Here is a 22,163-nt window from a genome sequence, read left to right on the forward strand (position 1 = left end):
ATCCTTGCCAGCCGGGAGACCAAATGGGGCGGCGCAAATGGCCCAGCGTCATTCGGGTTATGGTAGGGTTTGGCCGGGAGGGATGTCCTTGTCCCATCGCGAACTAGCAACTCCTGTAGCGGGCCGGGTGCAGTGCACGCTGACACGGTCACCAGGTGTATGGTATTTCCTTCGACACATTGGTGCGGCTAGCTTCCGGGTTGTGTCAAGAAGCAGTGCGTCTTGGTTGTGTTTCGGAGGAAGCGCGGCGCTCAACCTTCGCCTCTCCCGAGTCCGTACGGGAGTTGCAGTGATGAGGCAAGACTAACTCCCAATTGGATACCACAAAACTGGAGAGAAAAAAGGACAACATATTTATAAAAGTTGCCGATGACAACAGTAGGGCTGATCACAGACAACGATGAGACAGCTTACAGGGAGGAGGTCAAAGACCTGACCGTGTGGTGCCAGGACAACAACCTCTCATCGTGATCAAGACAAAGGAGATGATTGTGGACTACAGGAAAAAGAAGACGGAGCATGCCCCCATTCTCGTTGATGGGGCCGTAGTGGAGCAGGTTGAGAGCTTCAAGTTCCTTGGCGTCCACTTCGCCAACAAACTAACATGGTCCAAGCACACCAAGACAGTCGTGGAGAGGGCACGACAAAACCTATTCCCCCTGAGGAGACTGAAAAGATATGGCATGGGTCCTCAGATCCTCAAAAGGTTCTACAGCATCCTGACTATTTGCATCACTGCCTGGTATGGCAACTGCTCGGTAACCGACCATAAGGCACTACAGAGTAGTGTGTACGGCCCGGTACATCACTGGAGCCAAGCTTCCTGCCATCCAGGAACTCTATACCAGGCGGTGTCAGAGGAATGCCTTAAATTGTCAAAGACTCCAGCCACCCTAGTCGTCTGGTCTCTCTGCTACCGGCAAGCGGTAGCGGAGCACCAATTCTAGGTCCAAGAGGCTTCTACCCCCCAAGCCGTAAGAATCCTGAACATCTAATCAAATGGCTACCCAGACTATTTGCATTGCCCCTCCCCCCATCTATGCTGTATTCAGTGCATGTGACAAATAACATTTGATTTGAGGCTTTCTCCAGACATGACGCTTGGCATTCAGGCCAAATAGTTCAATCTTGGTTTCATCAGACCAGAGAACCTAGTTTCTCATGGTCTGAGAGTCTTTAGCTCACCTCCCTGACAAAGGCCCTTCTCCCCCAATTGCTCAGTTTGACTGGGCGGCCAGCTCTAGGAGGAGTCTTGGTGGTTCCAAACTTCTTCCATTTAAGAATGATTGATGCCACTGTGTTCATGGGAACCTTCAATGCGCTGCAGACATTTTTTGGTACCCTTCCCCAGATCTGTGCCGACACAATCCTGTCACGGAGCTCTACAGACAATTCATTTGACTTCCTGGCTTGGTTTTTGCTCTGACATGCACTGTCAACTGTGAGACCTTATATAGACAGGTGTGCCTTTCCAAATCATGTCCAATCAATTGAATTTACCACAGGAGGACTCCAATCAAGTTATTCAAGGATGATCAATGGAAACAGGATACACCTGAACTCAATTTCAAGTCTCATATCTAAATAAGGTATCTAAGATCCTTTGCTAAGTATTATTTTACATGTTTAATACATTTAAAAAAAAAATGCAAAATATCTGTTTTCGTTTGTCATTATGGGCTATTGTGTAGATTGCTGAGGATTTTTTTAAATGTAATACATTTTAGAATAAGGCTGTAATGTAACAAAATATCGAAATGAAATATGTCACTATGTAAACAGGGCATGAGACATCCTACCTGCTACATTCAACAAGGGTGACCCTAAGCCGGCCCTCCACCAATCCTGAGTCCTGAACGGAGAGGTCCAAGTCACAGGCGGAAGACCCAATAGGAGGTTGCACTTGGAAAGGGAAAAAGGGTTTGTATCTGTAAAAAAAAAAACACAAACAGACAATGATTAAATTAGAAAATGGTTGTCCATTTGTTGTATACTGCTAGTGATTTCAGGTGTGAACATTACAACTGAGGGATTCAACACTTCATTGAGCAGTGTTTGACAATCTATGCATAGGCCTATGGCTATTCCACTGGGGGAAGAAAATAACAGAACTTGTGATCACTTCCCTCAAATCCCAAACACTACTGTATCAGCAATTTGATTCAGCGTTTAAGCATTGCTTAAAACACTTCTGCTTAGTTCTGCTATTCTAGCCACCATATTGTTGGAGAAGTTGAGTAGCAAAGCCCTGAGGACATCCGGTGCTAACTCGCTACTGTCTACGTTTCAGATGATGTGCTGTTGGCCCACGGCAATAGTTTAACAGACACAGAACCGGTTAGCGTCTCTGCTTTGTCATCATCCTCAGGATTGTTTCTCTTGAGTGACTGAAATACGGGCTCAGTGATTAGGAAATAGCCAACGGACTAAAATGTATGCTAAAGCTGCTATTGACTGCTTCATCACGACACCTACACTATCAGCATAGGCACACAGTAGGCTGTTGAATAATTAAATGTGTAATAATAAATAACTACACAGTAATAAGGTCACTGTAATACAAAGTGTAAGATACACATCTCATTGCTCAGAGGACAAATGGATTGGAAAGTGGAATGTAAAAGTGAATGAGATAAGTAGAAATGTAGAAAATTGAGTAGAAATGAAGTTGAGAAGACTTGGAGTTGAATAATTAAAGAGGGATCGATGATGGAGACATGAGGAGGATGGGGAGACGAGAGGAAAAGTGGGGGAGAAGAGATAGTGTCTTCAGAAAGTATGCATACCCCTTGACTTATTCCACATTTGTTGTATTACAGTCTGAATTCAAAATGGATTAAATCAATTTATCTCCCATCTACACACAATACCCCATAATGACAAAGTGAAAATATGATTTAGAAATGTTGGTAAATTATTGAAAATTTAATTCAGAAATATCACTTACATAAGTATTCACACGCCTGAGTCAATGCCTTGTTGAAGCACCGTTGGCAGCGAATACAGCTGTGAGTCTTTCTAGGTAAGTCTCTGAGGGCCCGATTCAGATTAAGGGCCCGATTAAGCCATGCAAACGGGACACAATTATCTTTTAAATGCACTTTTCTCTCTATGCATATTATGACCTTGAACTTAAGCATGAGAATAGCATGCTATTCACCTGCTATTACTTTTTTGTGTGTCTACAAATACACTGTATTCTGACCTTGACTGAATTCCCAAATAATTCCACCACCTTTATGCGCAAGAAAACCATGAATAAGGTCTAGCGAACCTACAGGTTCCAAGGGGGGAAAGCATGTTCTCCCCCAATAGAAATAACACCATTCTCCATTACCTGTCATTAACAACTTCATAAGAGCTAGGTAAATGAGTAATCCGTATGAATAAGGGAATTGTAAATATAAATGACACTTGCTTTCGATAAACTACATGACCAAAAGTATGTTGTCCCCCGGTACCAGTAAGAAAAAGAAGTATGTTGTCCCCCGGTACCAGTCAGAAAAAGTTATGAAAGTACGCAGTACATGGCCAAAAGTATGTAGACACATGCTCATCGAACATCTCATTCTAAAATCATGGACATTCATATGGAGTTGGTCCCCCCTTTGCTGCTAGAACAGCCTCCACTCTTCTGGCAAAGCTTTCCACTAGATATTGGAACATTGCTGAGGGGACTTGAGGCACAAGAGCATTAGTGTAGTTGGGCACTGACATTGGGCGTTCAAGCCTGGATCGCAATCAATTAATTCCAAAGGTGCTTGATGGGGTTGAGGTCAGGGCTCTGTGCAGGCCAGTCAAGTTCTTCCACACCAATGTCATCAAACCATTTCTGTATGGACCTCACTTTATGCACGGGGCATTGTCATGCTGAAACAGGAAAGGTCCTTCCCCAAACCTTTGCCACAAAGTTGGAAGCACAGAATCGTCTAGAATGTCATTGTATGCTGTAGAGTTAAGATTTCCCTTCACCTATGGGCCTTGAACCATGAAAAACCACCCCAGACCATTATTCCTCCTCAACCACAGTTGGCACTATGCATTCGGGCAGGTAGTGTTCTCCTGGCATCTGCCAAACCCAGATGGTGAAGTGTGATTCATCACTCCAGAGAACGAGTTTCCACTGCTCCAGAGTCCCATGGCGGCGAGCTTTACACCACTCCAGCCGACGCTTGGTTTTGCGCATGCTGATCTTAGGCTTGTGTGCAGCTGCTTGACTATGGAAACCCATTTCATGAGCTCCCGAAGAACAGTTCTTGTGCTGATTTGCTTCCAGAGGCAGTTCGGAACTCAGTAGTGGGTGTTGCAACTGAGGACACACAATTTTACGCACTTTAGCACTCGGCGGTCTTGTTCTGTGAGCTTGTGTGGCCTACCACTTTGCAGCTGAGACTTTCTTGCTCCTAGACATTTCCACCTCACAATAACAGCACTGACAGGTGACGGGCAGCTCTAGCAAGGCAGGAATTGTGACGAACTGAAAGGTGGCATCCAATGATGCTGCCACATTGCAGTCACTGGGCTCTTCAGTAAGACCATTCTACTGCCAATGTTTGTCTATGGAGATTGCATGGCTGCGTGCTCAATTTTATACACCTGTCAGCAATGGGTGTGGCTTAAATAGCCGAATCCACTAATTTGAAGGGGTGTCGACATAAAATATAAACAATAGTATCTTATAACCGCTGGAGACAAATGTGAAACCAGTCATAAGGCAGAAAACTGAAGCATATCAACTTTCCCACAGTAAGGTTTATGAAATGTTGTGCCGCAATGCATCATTTAAATTGTATGGGCTTTTAACTTGCAGGGAGGGGCATTCTCAAATCTCTTAATTATAGGCTACCCCAACTCTCCTTATTTGAATCATGTACAATTTTAGCCACTATCAGTATCGTCAGTAGGCCTAATAACCACACATAGTCAACTGCCAATTTACTGTTAGTTCCCTTCAGCTGGTATAGCCTACATTATCATTCCATTTAATTACAGTGTTTCGTTTACCTTAATTTGCTTCCCCTGTAAAAGCGATCACGGCCAGGTGGTTGTTGCTAAGGATCATTACTAACAGTTTTTTTTTTTTAAACATGTAGGCCAATTAAATCATTATGAAGCAGAGTGCAGACCAAGCCGTAACAGTTTGAAGCCGCAGCATAGCGCAATACTTGGCTGTTCCATGGTTCGTGCACTCAATAGACGAGGGTATAGACGAGGGTATAGCCTACTAGTGTACACTAGTCTCCCTGTTAGAATTCTATGTACACTAATTTTCTAACATCACCATGGGTTAAAGAACTGAATTTGACAATTTTCAGAATGAATCAAACCACCGTTTTTTCTTTGGTGCGTAAAGGCTCTCCAAACCTGTTTATGATTCATAAATACTTTCCTAACCTTTTTAAAATCTGCCAATTGGTGCTGAAAGATGGCTTCCTTTTATTGATCCCTAATATTCTGAACCCGTTCTGTCGATATGTTCTATTGAGTCTGTAGACATAATTCAAGCAAAGGTACACCGTATTGAAAGGGATGTCTTAAGATAAATGTACTGAAAACCCTATTTAATTCCATATCCACGACAAAATCAAAAAAAGGTACTTTGAATACCAACTACTGAGAAGTGCATTGGAAAGGCATAAGGCATAATTTAATAAATTGGAATCTGGCCCGAACATCTTTCCACAACTGGATTGTGCCATAGATTTTCAAGTATATTTAAGTCTAAACTATAACTCGGCCACTCAGGAACCATCACTGTCCTCTTGATATGCAACTACAGTGTAAATGTGGCCTTCTGTTTTAGGTTATTGTCCTGCTGAAAGGTGAATTCATTTCCCAGTGTCTGGTGGAAAGCAGACAACCAGTTTTTCATTCACGATTTTGGCTATGTTAATTAAGCTCCATTCCGTTTCTTTTTTATCCTGAAAAACTCACCAGTCCTTAACGATTACAAGCATACCTATAACATATAGCCACAACTATGCTTGAAAATATGGAGTGTGGTACTCAGTAATGTGTTGTATTGGATTAGCCCCAAACATAACGCTTATTCAGGACAAAAAGTGAATTACATTTACATTTAAGTCATTTAGCAGACGCTCTTATCCAGAGCGACTTACAAATTACTTTGCCACACTTGTTTTGCATGTTTTCGAATATTGTTATTCTGCACAGGCTTCGTTCTTTTCACTGTGTTAGTTCGGTTAGTATTGTAGAGCAACTGCAATATTGTTGATCCATCCTCAGTTCTCCTATTCCAGCCATTCAACTCTGCAAATGTCTTAAAAAGTCACCATTGACCCCTGAAGGGGTTTCTTTCCTCTCCGGCAACTGAGTTAGTAATGACACCTGTATCTTTGTAGAGACTGGATATATTTATACACCATCCAAAACGTAATTAATAACTTCACCATGATCAAAGGGATATTCAATGTGTGCTTTTAATATACCAATGGGTGTCCTTCTTTGTGAGACATTGGAAAATCTCCTTGGTTTTCATGGTTTAATCTGTTAGAAATTCACTGCTCTAATGAGGGACCTTACAGATAATTGTATGTGTTGGGTAAATGAGCTAGTAGGCCGGTTTGGGTTTTGAGCTAGTAGGACCGGTTTGGGTTTTGAGCTATTAGGACCGGTTTGGGTTTTTACTACCTTCTATACTGGTATTTCAATGTTTAATTTGTTAAATGTGATATTCCGTGTGTAACGTCCATTTTTATAGTTTACTCCTCTACTTGAGTCATCCCTCTCCGCTCTCTCCACAGACCTAATCCCACCCAGTCACTGAAGTAGCGCATTTGTTGTTGCTTGACCACGAGACACTTTCATTCAGTCTGCAGCACATGCAACAAGTTTGATGACAACGATGTTGTTTGCACTATGATCTTAATATACATCCACAAGCGTTCTATAATTACAATATTAGTTTGTGTTTCTTACATCTGCAAAGAGCTAGTTTGTATTTTCTTAGCAAGTTAAGCTAAATCGTGTTAGACACTAATGCTAATCGCTAGTTTTATATCGATGGCTAACTAACTAGCTAATAAAAGTACTTAGTCAGAGCAAACGTAGCTAGCTAATACAGCCTGATACCAGTACTGGTGGAGGCATATATCAGCATGTTGTTTGTACATCAGTATCTTCTAAAATAGGCAAAGCATGTTAGCTACGTGAATGAAGATTTACTGTAGTCAAAGATTATAGTAGTCCCCTAGGAAACACTCAACATCACTTTGGTTCCTACCCTGTCACAATAACTCGTCCATATCATTTTTTAAATTCGCTGTCATGTCAAACACTATTCAAAGTGCCCCCTATTATTTATATTCTAACTATAGAATTATAATAAACATTTTATTTCCATGATTCCAAAAGTTCACCCAACTGTTATGATCTAAATTGCAATTGCAACATTTGGTTAAAAATAAGGCCTAGTATTTTTGCCCATATTGTGGCAGTGTTGAAATGATCTCAAATGAATGCAGAAAATGCAGAAATTGATGGAAATGCAGGAAATAATTTTAGGTTGAAATTGAATTGAACATTATAAAACAATCAGAATTGAGAAAGACCAATTTAAATAATTTAGAATATATATGTGTTGCCACCCTAGGGTCACTCACTACTCATGAAGCAAATTTAGAACTTTTATTAATCAAAAACAGAACAAATTGACAAATACAGTCATAAATTTGAAAAATACCATATATGATATTTTGGCCATATCACCCAGCCCTATGAGGTAGTCATTCAAAAATCATGTTAAACACTATTATTGCACACAGAGTGAGTGCATGCAACTTATGTGACTTGTTAAGCAAATGTTTATTTAGGCTTGCCATAACAAAGGGGTTGAATTCTTATTGACTCAAGACATTTCAGCCTAACATTTGTAAAATTTCAAAAAACATAGTTCCACTTTGACATTACAGGGTATTGTGAGTAGGCCAGTGACAACAAATCTATAATTAATCCATCTTCAATTCAGGCTATAATGTAGAAAATGTCAAGGAGGAGAATACTTTCTGATGGCACTGTAGATGCGAAATGGAGTAGATACTACAGGAGCATCTACTGGAGGCCCACGGTTCCATTGGGCATGTGTGCGGATAGGAAATCCCTGCCCTGCTGGGATCAGATTATCTAACAGATCCTGAGTGTTTCCTGCTCTCACTCCACAGCAGGAGGACTGACCTCAACCAATGTGGGGTGAGACACACAGCTTGGCTCTCCATCTCTCGGTCTCACCCTAGTTCACACGCTGACCCACTCATACAACATGAAGTCCTCCCAAACATTTGGTCCCAGCACTGTGACTTCCTCTATTGGGTGTGGTCATTGGCTAAAAGCAAAATTAAGGCCAATGATTAAACAGTAACGAAAATCCTCATTGTAATTATGAACATCATGTTGTTTTGGACTACACGCCTGCCTCTACTATTTTTGGCCCCTGGTGCCATGTCTGGCCTGAAGCCTCTGGCATTCTATACCAGAGAGGATTTTGCGTTACTGTTCGTTAATATAAAATGCTAGATATGAGACAGCCTAACCATAGAAATAAAATAAATATAAATAACTTATTCTAGTTATGAGCCTAACCTACATCCAAATATTATATTTGTTTTCAAGATGGTGTTTATATCGATGCCTCTACAATAGCTACTACTTTGATTATTTATTTTTTTATTCGCTTTTTTCCAATCCAGCATCTTGAATTTCTTATGTTGACATACATAGCAGCTTATCTGTCATGCTTCAACAGGTTGTCCAGAGAGGTCAAACAACAAGGTGGAAGAGAATGGTACCACTACCACATTCAGCATCCCAGCCCTGGCTGTACCCTCCAGGTTCTTTGTGTACTGAACAAAAGCAGAACCATTGTTCAGGGCTCAGTTCCTTTAGGCTCCTTTGTGGTTGTCAGCACACTGTCTCCAATACATTTCCACAGGGCGAAAATAGAAATCCAGAAGAGGGGGAGAAGAATGTGACAGGGGACATTCTGAAGGACTTCGCTGGCTAACTCACGGGCAGCCTGTTTTTTAAACCGGCAACATTCATCTCATGCTAAACTCCAAGATGAACAATGTCTTAGCACGTGAGAATGGCTAAACAACACTTCATTAGTCCTTAAATATGATGAGTAGTAGGCTATGATCTACAAAAGGTAAGCTAACTCCCTAAAGGGACAGTATACTTTCAAATCAAAGCCTGTCAGATGTTTGGTGAGTGGCTAATTATACTGTACTTTGTACAACCAAATGTTCACATCAGCAGTTGACACTGTTGTGCGCCTCCGTGGTCATGAATGAACCCAGTTCCAAAACCACTTATCACACAAAGGCCACACAGGTCTACATTCTTAAAACACAGTTAACATTCCCTCAATTGCACAGACTGCACAAGTCAGAGAAGAAGAGGCAGCTCAGCTCAGTAACATTGTAACAATGATTAGGAGAACATAGCAGATTATTAGGCATGAGGGCTTGACAGCACCATTCCACGACAAAGTCATCTTAATTGGACAACACGTTTGCATTTTGTCTTGGTGCAAGTACAAGCGGGCAGACGTGGCCTATCACATTCCAGACACCATTAGCCTCGTCAAAAAGCCTCTATTAAATATGCATAGGGAACATCCCTATCCCCTTGGCCTACCTGCATCTTGCATTTAGTCTCGTTACAATTATCCATTAGATTAGGCCTTCACAAATACCGTACCCTGTCACAAAACCTAACACCACCTAATTGCTGAAAAGAAAACATGCCTATTACAATGTAAACCAAACATGATTGTTGCTATAGGCCTTGTCTCTTGCTAAAATATTATCAATAATTGTTTCTTGTATCGAGGGATCTAAAGATCGCCTTATTTCTAGTGGTTGGGATTTAGAGCCTTTAATAATTAAGTAGGACCAAAGCAAGTCTCAACCACAACAACCATGGGTGTTACAGTGGAAGTGAATATCTCGTTCTGAGATGGACACACAATACAGTTCTTGAATAAGTTTGGCCAAATATTCCTTGTATTCTGTGCTTGGCATCTCCCACAGACCCGGTCCGTTATGGCAGCTCAGTAGTGCTGAGCAATTAGTATTTTTAAAGTAATTTCGGATTCCTTCAGATTATTAAAAAATAAAATCACACTTTTTGATTCAATTATTTTTTTGTGAACGCTGTAACACAGAAAAAAAACTATTAATAAAAGTCCCATGATGGTAGTGACTTCCCATTACTCACTTATTAACCATAATTTATTCACATGACTTTACTTGAATAAAATATTTCAGTTGTGTATACTTTATTACATTTGTTTAATTTGATGAGTATCATTCTGTCCCAAGTCATCTCATCTCTATAGAGCTGCTGCATATGCTGTCTGACAAAGTCACTATTTTGTAGTTTTTCAAAGTAAATTAAGCATACATTCTGCGGTCTCTTCTGTAGCAAGCATAAAAACAAACAGACCTGACAAGTAGGTGTGCAATGGATTATGGTCATTGTAGTTAATTACCACGTTTTCCACTCTACACTATATATAATTATGGCCTGTTGGAAACTAGACCGATAATGATTTTAAACGCCGATACCGATTATTGGAGGACCCAAAGAAAAGCCGATACCGATTTTTAAAATAAATATCGGCCAATTTTTTAAATGTACTTGTAATAATGACAATTACAACAATACTGAATGAACACTTATTTTAACTTAATATAATACATCAATAAAATCAATTTAGCCTCAAATAAATAATGAAACATGTTCCATTTGGTTTAAATAATGCAAAAACAAAGTGTTGGAGAAGTAAAAGTGCAATATGTGCCATGTTAGAAAGCTAAAGTTTCAGTTCCTTGCTCAGAACATGAGAACATATGAAAGCTGGTGGTTCCTTTTAACAGGAGTCTTCAATATTCCCAGGTGAGAAGTTGTAGGTTGTAGTTATAGGAATTATAGGACTATTTCTCTCTATCCCTTTTGTATTTCATTAACCTTTGACTATTGGATGTTCTCATAGGCACTTTAGTATTGCCAGTGTAACAGTATAGCTTCCGTCCCTCTCCTCGCTCCTACCTGGGCTCGAACCAGGAACACATCGATAACAGTCACCCTCGAAGCAGTGTTACCCATGCAGAGCAAGGTGAATAACTACAAGTCTCAAAGCGAGTGACGTTTGAAACACTATTAGCGCGCACCACGCTAACCATTTCACATTGGTTACACCAGCCTAATCTCGGGAGTTGATGGGCTTGAAGTCATAAACAGCGCAATGCTTGAAAGCACAACGAAGAGCTGCTGGCAAAACACACTAAAATGCCGTTTGAATGAATGCTTACGAGCCTGCTGCTGCCTACCATCGCTCAGTCAGACTGCTCTATCAAATCATAGACTTAGTTATAACATAATAACACACAGAAATACGAGCCTTTGGTCATTAATATGGTCGAATCCGGAAACTATCATCTTGAAAACAAGACGTTTATTCTTTCAGTGAAATACGGAACAGTTCCGTATTTTATCATATTTTAACGGGTGGCATCCATAAGTCTAAATATTCCTGTTACATTGCACAACCTTCAATGTTATGTCATAAAACGTAAAATTCTAGCAAATTAGGCAGCCCAAACTGTTGCATATTCACTGACTCTGCATGCAATTAAAGTGACAATTTCACCTGGTTAATATTGCCTGCTAACCTGGATTTCTTTTAGCTAAATATGCAGGTTTAAAAAATATATACTTGTGTATTGATTTGAAGTAAGGCATTGATGTTTATGGTTAGGTACACATTGGAGCAACGATACGCACCACATCGATTATATGCAACGCAGGACACGCTAGATAAACTAGTAATATCAACCATGTGTCGTTAACTAGTGATTATGATTGCTTGATTGTTTTTTATAAGATAAGTTTAATGCTAGCTAGCAACTTGCCTTGGCTTACTGCATTCGTGTAACAGGCAGGCTCCTTGTGAAAGGCAGGTGGTTAGAGAGTTGGACTAGTTAACTGTAAGGTTGCAAGATTGAATCCCCGAGCTGACATGGTAAAGATTTGTCGTTCTGCCCCTGAACAGGCAGTTAACCCACCGTTCCTAGGCCATCATTGAAAATAAGAATGTGTTCTTAACTGACTTGCCTAGTTAAATAAAAGGTGTAAAACAAAATGGCCAAATCGGTGTCCAAAAATACCGGTTTCCGATTGTTATGAAAACTTGAAATCGGCCCAAATTAAAATCGGCCATTCCGATTAATCGGTCAACCTCTAGAAACTACTCCAGTACTCCATACTCACACAGTTCAGGCTGAATCTGATTTATCTCATGAGAAACTGTGCAACGTGCACATTGAGCTCACATAAAAATAAATGGAATTCAAATAAATTTTACCATTTAAAAAATTAAAAATAACCAACATTTTTGTTAATTGTTCAGCTAATGAGAAGTCAAAAGCTTTCTGAACAATGTTCCGGCCAGACATTCCTTCAGTAAGGAAACTTGATTCTTTAATCAGAAGGCTAATCTTTTAAGAGCTAAGGCGTAGATTTGTTTTCTGTGAAAACGGTTTGTGCACCTACAAGGACAAGAGGAATGTACTTGTAGGCTCCTATATTGGTAAGGAACAACTGGATGCAATAATATTGGTATCTTATTCATTCAAGGGCTTACAAGCTAACATACAGTAACTCTCAAAAGATGAATATTTGTACAAACCAATAAACATGTAACATCAAAATTAAAATGGAAAGGGCAGTAATAAAACTGATGGCAGTAATAAAACAGTAACAAATAGCTCTCTGTTGGGCTCAAAGCATTTAAAAAAGCTACATGAGAATATGGCCTCTTCCTGCTATGAAACCACAGATTAACTGTCTGATTTAGATTTCACAAATCCTGATGTCAAACCAGGCCGGGCTTTGGTAAGCCATCCCCAAAATCTGACCGTGACAGCCCAGGTGTTCGTGTCAGCAGATTTGATTTGCGATTATGTACCAACTGCCTGGGTTGCCTACTAAAGATCTGCACACTCAAAAGTTTAATCGTCCTGATGTATCGGTGAGCATTAAAGTCATTGCCAGGCCAAAGTTCCAGGCAATAATCCTAAAATGACCAGGAGGGATGAATGTGAGGGGGCATGATACGCAGAGGTTATATGCAGTAAAACGCAGAACCCTGATGGAATAGCCAAACGCATTGTGATTCTCCTAAATAATGTATGTGAGCTACATTACACAGCAAAGCAGACAAAAAAATCCCTACTCTACTTAAACTGCATTTTCTGTAAAGGTATCAAGTCTCAATATGAGAAGATGCATGTCTGGAAAATGCGGTAACCTCAATTATTTGTTATAAAAATGGACTCAACACCAACTGTGCAACACCCCAATTCCCTAACAAAACCAGGGAGCATGTGTGTGCAATCATAAGCTTGTAGCATGTGTGGAAAAGAGTGTAGAATAGCATTTGCTGCAACTTAACTAGAAACTGAACTGAATAATTACATGCATGCTTCTTAAGTTATTACTGTACTCAAGACAAAATGTACTTTTTCCTACTGTATCTCCTTTCCTCAGCTACGAGTAAATTCTAGTACATCATTGCATATGGTCAGTTCCCAAGCAACAGTAAGATCATAAGATGTTACATTACAGATAGAAATCTTGAGAACCTTGGAGTTGAAACGGGTTGTGCAGATCCATATTTAATAGACAGTGGGTTGTCACTTTAGAAGGTAAAGCATTTGGCCAGGCCCCCCCAAAAAACAACAAAGAAGCTTTGCTCCAAATTTCAAGCAAAGAAGTTATTCTCTATCAGGATGTCATGAACATGTACTGCAGTGGACTTTATGTATAACTACAGGGCTCCTTTTCCACACATTAGCAATCAAAGCTTTCAAAAGTATTATTGATTAGAACCCTGACCACCAGTCATTAACACACACTAATGCAAGAGTATGCAATATTTCGTTCTATTGAAAGAAGTTGGACATACTGTAAGGGGAGATTTAAGAGATGGACTTTGCCCTCCCACACTATTTGTTCACTATGACGTAAAAATAGGTCTGGCAATTGCAAGGGACCTCACGAAACGATATTATCACGATACTTAGGTGCCGATACTACAGTATATGTATTGCGATTATCACATTATTGTGATTTTATTCCAATGTTCCAAACATATTGCTCACCATATGTCTGCTGCAGAGACAAGAGAGCCACGAGAATATTTGTTTTGATCCGTCAAGGAAATATAAGTGCTGGGGGAAAAAAATTGTCTCCCTATTTAAAAAGATGTAGAACAAGCTATGAAGGGACAATACTGGGGTTTTAGAGCAGGTACAGCCAACTAGCACAAAAATAGTGATATTGTCAAAATGACACATCGTCCAAAATAATATCCCGATATGCAACTGTATGAAGTGCATTATTGCACCAAAATGGTGGCTTTCTGGCTAGAGGCTGTAGTATTACTTCTCTGGGATCCAATAGAACAGCTAAACAACAATGACAGCTCAATCAATGAAGGGTATGAAGTAGGGTTGTCACGATACCAGTATCGCGATACTACGATACCTGATGTTCCACGGCAAAAAAGGAAAATTCAAAGCAGACTTAAAATACTTTCGTCCTTTAAAAAACCTACATAATGTAAAATAGTTCTATACCTTGGAATAGAAAAGTGATTCTGGGTGACAACATAAGGCTGCTTGTTTCCAAAATTAGGACTGTTTTCCTCAGGAAATGTAATCCTCTTCATGTTTTGTTTCCTTGCTGCGCGCCTCGCGCTACCGCTGCATAAGCAACCTCCACACGCTACCGCTGCATAAGCAACCTCCACACGCTACCGCTGCATAAGCAACCTCCACACGCTACCGCTGCATAAGCAACCTCCACACGCTACCGCTGCATAAGCAACCTCCACACGCTACCGCTGCATAAGCAACCTCCACACGCTACCGCTGCATAAGCAACCTCCACACGCTACCGCTACGTGCAAACGCAGCAGCTCAGGAAACATGGAACCAACACTTTATATGTGGCATTTATATATATTTTTTCAGCATAGTTCCTGTTTTTACTGATCATTTTGTTTATGAAATATTAAGTGATTAAAACGAGTCAATCTGTTATCAAATCGGTAACAGAGTGCCTGAAAAATCAGTAACAGTATTTTCGCAATTGAATTGGCCACAATCAGTCAAAAACCAAACGAAAAAGAAATATGAAAAAAAATATGGAAAACAAAAAACAAAAGTGCAGTAGAGTGCAGTACAGCAGAACACAGTACAGCAGGGTTTCCCCAAACTCTGTCCAAATTTGATCTTGTTTGAGGGCGGAGCTCATTAGAATAATAGCCAGCGGATAGAATAATATCGAAACACAGGAGGATATTACAATTTTCTACCTATTCAGGATACATCACAAAATTCACATAGAAATGTGAGTTATAGATGTGTCACTTCTCAATGAAAGCAAGTCTAAGAAGTTGTAGATCTGTTCTATGTGCACTATTTTCATGCTTCCCATTCTTAAAATTTAGTTTTTGAATCTTTTACTTTCGGTTTTGTCCACCAGCTTCAAAACAGCAGAACATACAATATTTTGTGTTATGGAAAATATATTTCACAGCAGTTTAGATGGTACAATGATTCTCTACACTATACTTGCTTTTTGTCACAAACTATTACAATTTTAGCAACCAGGAAATGGCAGAGCACATGGTCACAAAAAACATTGTTATCAAACTTTGCATCTGCACTGTTCCTCAAGTAAACGTGTTTCAGTAAAATATTCTGTGGAAATTGTCAAAACTAGACTTCTATATATAGGTGTATTTTTTTTTTTTTTTAACCTTTATTTAACTAGGCAAGTCAGTTAAGAACAAATTCTTATTTTCAATGACGGCCTAGGAACAGTGGGTTAACTGCCTGTTCAGGGGCAGAACGACAGATTGACTTGTCAGCTCGGGGGTTTGAACTTGCAACCTTCCGGTTACTAGTCCAACGCTCTAACCACTAGGCTACCCTGCCGCCCCGCGGTTTGTTAAACTTTGCAGTCAATGGTTTTGGCTTGGCATTAATTTTAAAGTGGATCTGAGCATCACTCTGATATAATGGAATTGCCCGTAAGAAACAACCCAGCTGACAGTGGATAAGGGAGGGATGGGGGGGTAATGGGTTCATTACATATTGGTACACATTACTGATGGTCCATAACAAATCAAATGTAATAAATTCAGAATTTCACACAGGATATTAGAATCATATCGAGGACAAGCCAGTTCAACAATCACCCAAAGTCATGAAAATGACAAAGGAATGGCACACGGTAAACCCAAGCTCACGAAGAAATGTTGCCAATCTAGTATTTCCTGTCCAGATAAGGATGGGGACAGGGGTGAATGGCTCAGTGCATTTGACTGTGATCTAATATGCCAAGTGATTGGCCTCCTACTTTGCAGACCTGGAATGTGGTTAATGATGTGGTCAAGTTAACACTGGTCCAGTGTCTGAAAATTCTTCTCTTATAGGTTTAAATACTCTGACCCCCCAAAAATCTCAAAAGGCTTAATACCATTTGAGGGAGTAGCCAGAAAATTCAGCAATGATCTGTTCACCACCCCCATCTATTATGCTAAGAATACCTACCGCCTGAACGCAACATTTGAGTGTATTTGCAATGCATGTAAACAAGAACTCTCCAATCCACACCGTGTGGGTTTGCAGAGATTGCAGGGCTATCAGTGTTGCCTTAGTGAAGATAGGAGCAGGTGAAAGGTTGATTCCAGTACTTAATCAGCCATTCATCTCACGCTTTTTAACTGCATCGTCTCCTATCTCATGAACATTCCATTCAGGTTTGTAGAGTAGAGAGGGGAGGTCGGTCATCATAACTCTGTCAACCCTCACCGTAAATCTGGAACACAAAGAATGTTACACTCTCTGAAACTTACTGCAGAGATAACACTTTATTCTATGCTACAGAGGATTGCTGTAGTATCTCATTACCCACTGTTTCAGTAAAGTATCCATATTGCTTTTGTTCTGACTCAAGATGGGTGTTATGCCTGGATTACCTCCAGCCCCCCCTCCCCTCCTGAGTCCTGCCATCTGTGACATTCAGCTAATCCTAATGTCCACTGCTCCGTCCTCAAAGGCTGTTTTAGATGACATCGCATAACAACTCTCGCTCAGACAGAGTCATTATCATGGGCACCTCACAAACATGCACCATTTTAGGTCAATCCTCCAGATTGTTACATTTAGCCTACATTTAACATTTAGCTCCCACACATGATCCAAACCAGATATTTCACAAGAAGTGGCTATGCCATGCCAGTAGAGGCCTGTGGCTGCACAGATGGACATAAAATAGTTACATTTAGTTGTTGTTCTCACAAAACAACCAAACCATTGTTTGCCTGCTCTGCAGCCCACATAGTAAATATGGTGGACAAAAGCAAAGTCTGTTCATTTTGTCAGGCACAAGACAGCGTTTCATTGATTTCCAAGTGAAACCATGTGCCTTCTCACATAGTCTGGCATTGTAACAACAATAATCACCTGATTAATCCCACCTAATTATATACATTTAACCTAAATCAATGAGAAATGCTGGTTTTGTATGGACCGTTTGCAGCATTACTATATAAAATGTCTTCATATTAAATCAAAATTGTAAATGGCAACAGCCAGGTTATTTATTTATTATACCTGTCAAAAGTTTGGACACCTACTCATTCAAGGGTTTCTCTTTATTTTTACGAATATGGAATATGGAATCATGTAGTAACCAAGAAAAGATAGGTACACACCTGTTACCTTGATGACAGCATTGCACACTTTTGGCATTCCCTCAACCAGCTTCATGAGGTAGTCACCTGGAATGCATTTCAATTAACAGGTGTGCCTTGTTAAAAGTAAAAATTTGGAATTTCTTTCCTTTTTAATCCATTTGAGCCAATCAGTTGTGTTGTGACAAGGTATGGGGTAGTATACAGAAGATAGCCCTATTTGGTAAAAGACCAAGTCCATATTATGGCAGGAAGAGATCAAATAAGCAAAGAGAAACGACAGCCCATCATTACCATAAGACATGAAGGTCGGTCAATGAGGAACATTTCAAGAACTTTGAAAGTTTCTTCAAGCGCAGTCGCAAAAACCATCAAGCACTATGATGAAACTGGCTCTCACGAGGACCACCACAGGAAAGAAACACCCAGAGTTACATCTGCTGCAGAGGATAAGCTCATTAGAGTTTCCAGCCACAGAAATTGCAGCCCAAATAAATGCTTAACGGAATTCAAATAACAGACGCATTTCAACTTCAACTGTTCAGAGGAGACTGAGTGAAACAGGCCTTCATGGTCAAATTGCTGCAAAGAAATCACTACTAAAAGGACACCAATAATAAAGAAGAGACTTGCAAGGGTCAAGAGACGTGAGCAACGGACATTAGACTGGTGGAAATCTGTCCTATGGACTGATGAGTCCAAATCTGAGATTTTTGGTTCCAACCGAAGTGTCTTTGTGAGACGCCTCTAGTAGGTGAACTGATGATCTCCGCTAGAGGTCGACCGATTACATCGGAATGGCCGATTAATTAGGGTCGATTTCAAGTTTTCATAACAATCGGAAATCTTTATTTTTGGGCACCGATTTGCCGATTTTTAAAAAATATATATTTTTTATACCTTTATTTAATTAGGCACGTCAGTTAAGAAAACATTCTTATTTTCAATGACGGCCTAGGAATGGTGGGTTAACTGCCTCGTTCAGGGGCAGAATGACAGATTTTCACCTTGTCAGCTCGGGGGATCCAGGCTTGCAACCTTAACGTTAACTACTCCAACGCAATAACGACCTGACTCTCGTTGCACTCCACAAGGAGACTGCCTGTTACGCGAAGGCAGTAAGCCAAGGAAAGTTGCTAGCTAGCATGAAACCTATCTTAGAAAAAAACAATCAATCATAATCACTAGTTAACTACACATGGTTGATGATATTACTAGATATTATCTAGAGTGTCCTGCGTTGCTTATAATCTGACTGAGCATACAAGCATCTAAGTATCTGACTGAGCGGTGGTAGGCAGCAGCAGGCTCGTAAGCATTCATTCAAACAGCACTTTCATGCATTTTGCCAGCAGCTCTTCGCTGTACTTCAAGCATTGCGCTGTTTATGACTTCAAGCCTATCAACTCCTGAGGCTGGTGTAACCGAAGTGAAATGGCTAGCTAGTTAGCGCACGCTAATAGCGTCTCAAACGTCACTCGCTCTGAGCCTTCTAGTAGTTGTTCCCCTTGCTCTTCATGGGTAACGCTGCTTCGATGTTGGCTGTTGTCGTTGTGTTGCTGGTTCGAGCCCAGGGAGGAGCGAGGAGAGGAAAGGAAGCTATACTGGTTCACTGGCAATACTAAAGTGCCTATAAGAACATCCAATAGTCAAAGGTTAATGAAATACAAATGGGATAGAGATAAATAGTCCTATAATAACTACAACCTAAAACTTCTTACCTGGGAATATTTAAGACTCATGTTAATTAAAAGGAACCACCAGCTTTCATATGTTCTGAGCAAGGAACTGAAACGTTAGCTTTCTTACATGGCACATATTGCACTTTTACTTTCTTCTCCAACAATTTGTTTTTGCATTATTTAAACCAAATTTAATATTTCATTATTTACTTGAGGCTAAATTGATTTTATTGACGTATTATATTAAGTTAAAATAAGCGTTCATTCAGTATTGTTGTAATTGTCATATTTACAAAAAATGTAAAATAAATGTGTTTTTTAAAAAGTTATTTTCGTAAATCGGCCGATTAATCGGTATCGGCTTTCTTGGTCCTCCAATAATCGGTATCGGAGTTGAAAAATCATAATCGGTCGACCTCTAATCTCCGCATCCCACAGAGAAGCATGGAGGAGGTGGTGTGATGGTGCTTTGCTGGTGACACTGTTGGTGATTTATTTAGAATTCAAGGCAAACTTAACCAGCATGGCTACCACAGCGATATGCCATCCCATCTGGTTTGTGATTAGTGGGACTATCATTTATTTTTCAACAGAACAATGACCCAAAACACACATCCAGGCTGTGTAAGCGCTATTTGAACAAAAGGAAAGTGATGGAGTGCTGAATCAGATGACCTGGCCTCCACAATCACCCGATCTCAACCCAATTGAGATGTTTGGGATGAGTTGGACTGCAGAGTGAAGGAAAAGCAGCCAACAAGTGCTCAGCATATGTGGGAACTCCTTGAAGAATGCTGGAAAAGAATTCCAGATGAAATTGTTTGAGAGAATGCCAAGACTGCAAATCTGTCATCAAGGCAAAGGGTGGCTATTTGAAGAAAATATAACCAACACTTTTTTGGTTTCTACATGATTTCATGTGTATTATTTCATAGTTTTAATGCATTCACTATTATTCGACAATTAAGAAAATAGTACAAATTAAGCTAAAAACCCTTGAATGAGTAAGTGTGTCCAAACTTCTAACTGGTACTGTATATCTCTATATTACAATTATACAGAAGTATGTCATGGACCAGAACATATTAGAGTATCTTATTTCACAGCCCAATAATCACTACTACACCTTCTAAAAAGAAAACAACTTTTCCCCACAATTAAACACGACATCTTGAATTAAATCACCTGCAAACAACCAACCCTGGATGTTTGAAGTCCATTTCACTTCAAAGGATAGAACAGGCAACAATATAACATTTTGCTGGAATTGTGCTACTCTAAAGATGTTTTGGTGTTCCAATGTGGCTATCGCTGCAGTTCCAGCACACCAGCGTGACCCTTCCAGACATAACACAGACGAACCAGCTACATGGGTCAGTGTGCCATGTAATTGAGGCCACAAATGCTGAGCCCAGTAAGTGCTGTCACAACATTTGTGACAAGCTGACTGGACAAAAGAAGCACTAACAAGAACCTCAACAATAGCGACTTCTGTAGGTGATAGGCTAAGGCTTACCCTTTCAGCATAATTCAATAGATTTGTTTTCCACATCTAGAAATAGCCTAGATTAATTTAACATTCAGGCCTAGTCATGTTGAAAGCTAAAACTTAGAGATTTTCTGGTACTTTTGTATACTTTTTAACCAGTAGTTCTTAAAGTAGCACTCGTACGCTAAAGGTGGTCCCCGAAAATTGCATACATATGTGCAGATACAGTATGTGCACCACGTCATTGCTCTCTCGCTCTGCTGTATGTGCATCTTGCCAACTGTCACTCAAATGGCAAGGTGCTGAAGCTCAAATTGCTAGGGGGGCGGCCAACGTGGGGAAAATGTAGGCAAAATGGCACAGCACAGCTTCCAGAACAACAGTCGCTTTCAAACTAGGCATTTCATGGATAATTCAGGTATTAGCAGTATTTCTGCTAACAGATTACGCATGTATGAACTACACATTGACACATCCTGCCCAAAGTGGGAGGTTTAAATATACTTAGTAGTCACCAAAGTTCGAGAGCATGTCTTTAACATTAAGTTGCTCTTATAACTGAGAAGTTAGAATATACTACAGTAACATATTAGCAAGGAAATATATTAGTTAAATTGTTAAATCTAGGCTGTGTGACATCAGGTATGTTTTAATACATCCATAGAAAACAAGTATACTTTCAGGACTAGTTAAATCTACATTGGTGTTTTTTGCCTTGAGCGAGTGCAACCAAATACAAAAGTGATGGTGAACACTTCCAGTAAATAATCCATCTGCAAAAGGGTACCTGACTAAAGTGACAGAGTCTAAAAGAAATAAGAGGTGACAAGATGCTGCACATGCATTCATGTTACTAACAGGGGAGTACTGAAAAGCCTTCTGTCTTTCGGTTTTAGCGTTGGCAAAGTGTTTAACTGTGACTTTTTCACACCAGGTTGTGGTCATTTCAAAATGTTCTCAATGTAGTGACAGGGGGCACTCAACACTATCCTTTATCATTTCATAGGTACGCAACTATGATGTCCCTCAATGGCTTCCTTTGCAACAGGCGCTGTCCCAGGTCTCAACACTGTATACTACCACACTGCCTACTGACAGTCGGTAGGCCTATGCCCTGACAGATGAAAAAAAAATAAAGACTGCATGTTTGTCATCATTTAACCTTTCGCTGCAACCTGGACTTAACAAAGTTGCTAATTATCTA

The 22,163-nt window shown here is 40.1% G+C and overlaps 1 protein-coding gene across 2 annotated transcripts in view; it reads right to left on the reverse strand.

Moving 5' to 3' along the window:
- The window catches only part of LOC118369659 (PDZ domain-containing protein 8-like), a 70,474-nt gene that overhangs the window by 46,752 nt on the left and 1,559 nt on the right, over nt 1-22,163 (reverse strand). For both annotated transcript variants that reach the window (XR_008095061.1, XM_052498498.1), the window contains exon 2: nt 1,800-1,928. Coding sequence is in view for 1 of the 2 variants with exons in the window: in XM_052498498.1 (XP_052354458.1) it covers nt 1,800-1,928 (129 nt within the window). In the remaining variant the exon portion in view is untranslated. The remainder of the gene's footprint in view (nt 1-1,799; nt 1,929-22,163) is intronic.

Source organism: Oncorhynchus keta, chromosome 36 (assembly GCF_023373465.1).
Source record: "Oncorhynchus keta strain PuntledgeMale-10-30-2019 chromosome 36, Oket_V2, whole genome shotgun sequence".
Lineage (NCBI taxonomy): Eukaryota > Metazoa > Chordata > Actinopteri > Salmoniformes > Salmonidae > Oncorhynchus > Oncorhynchus keta.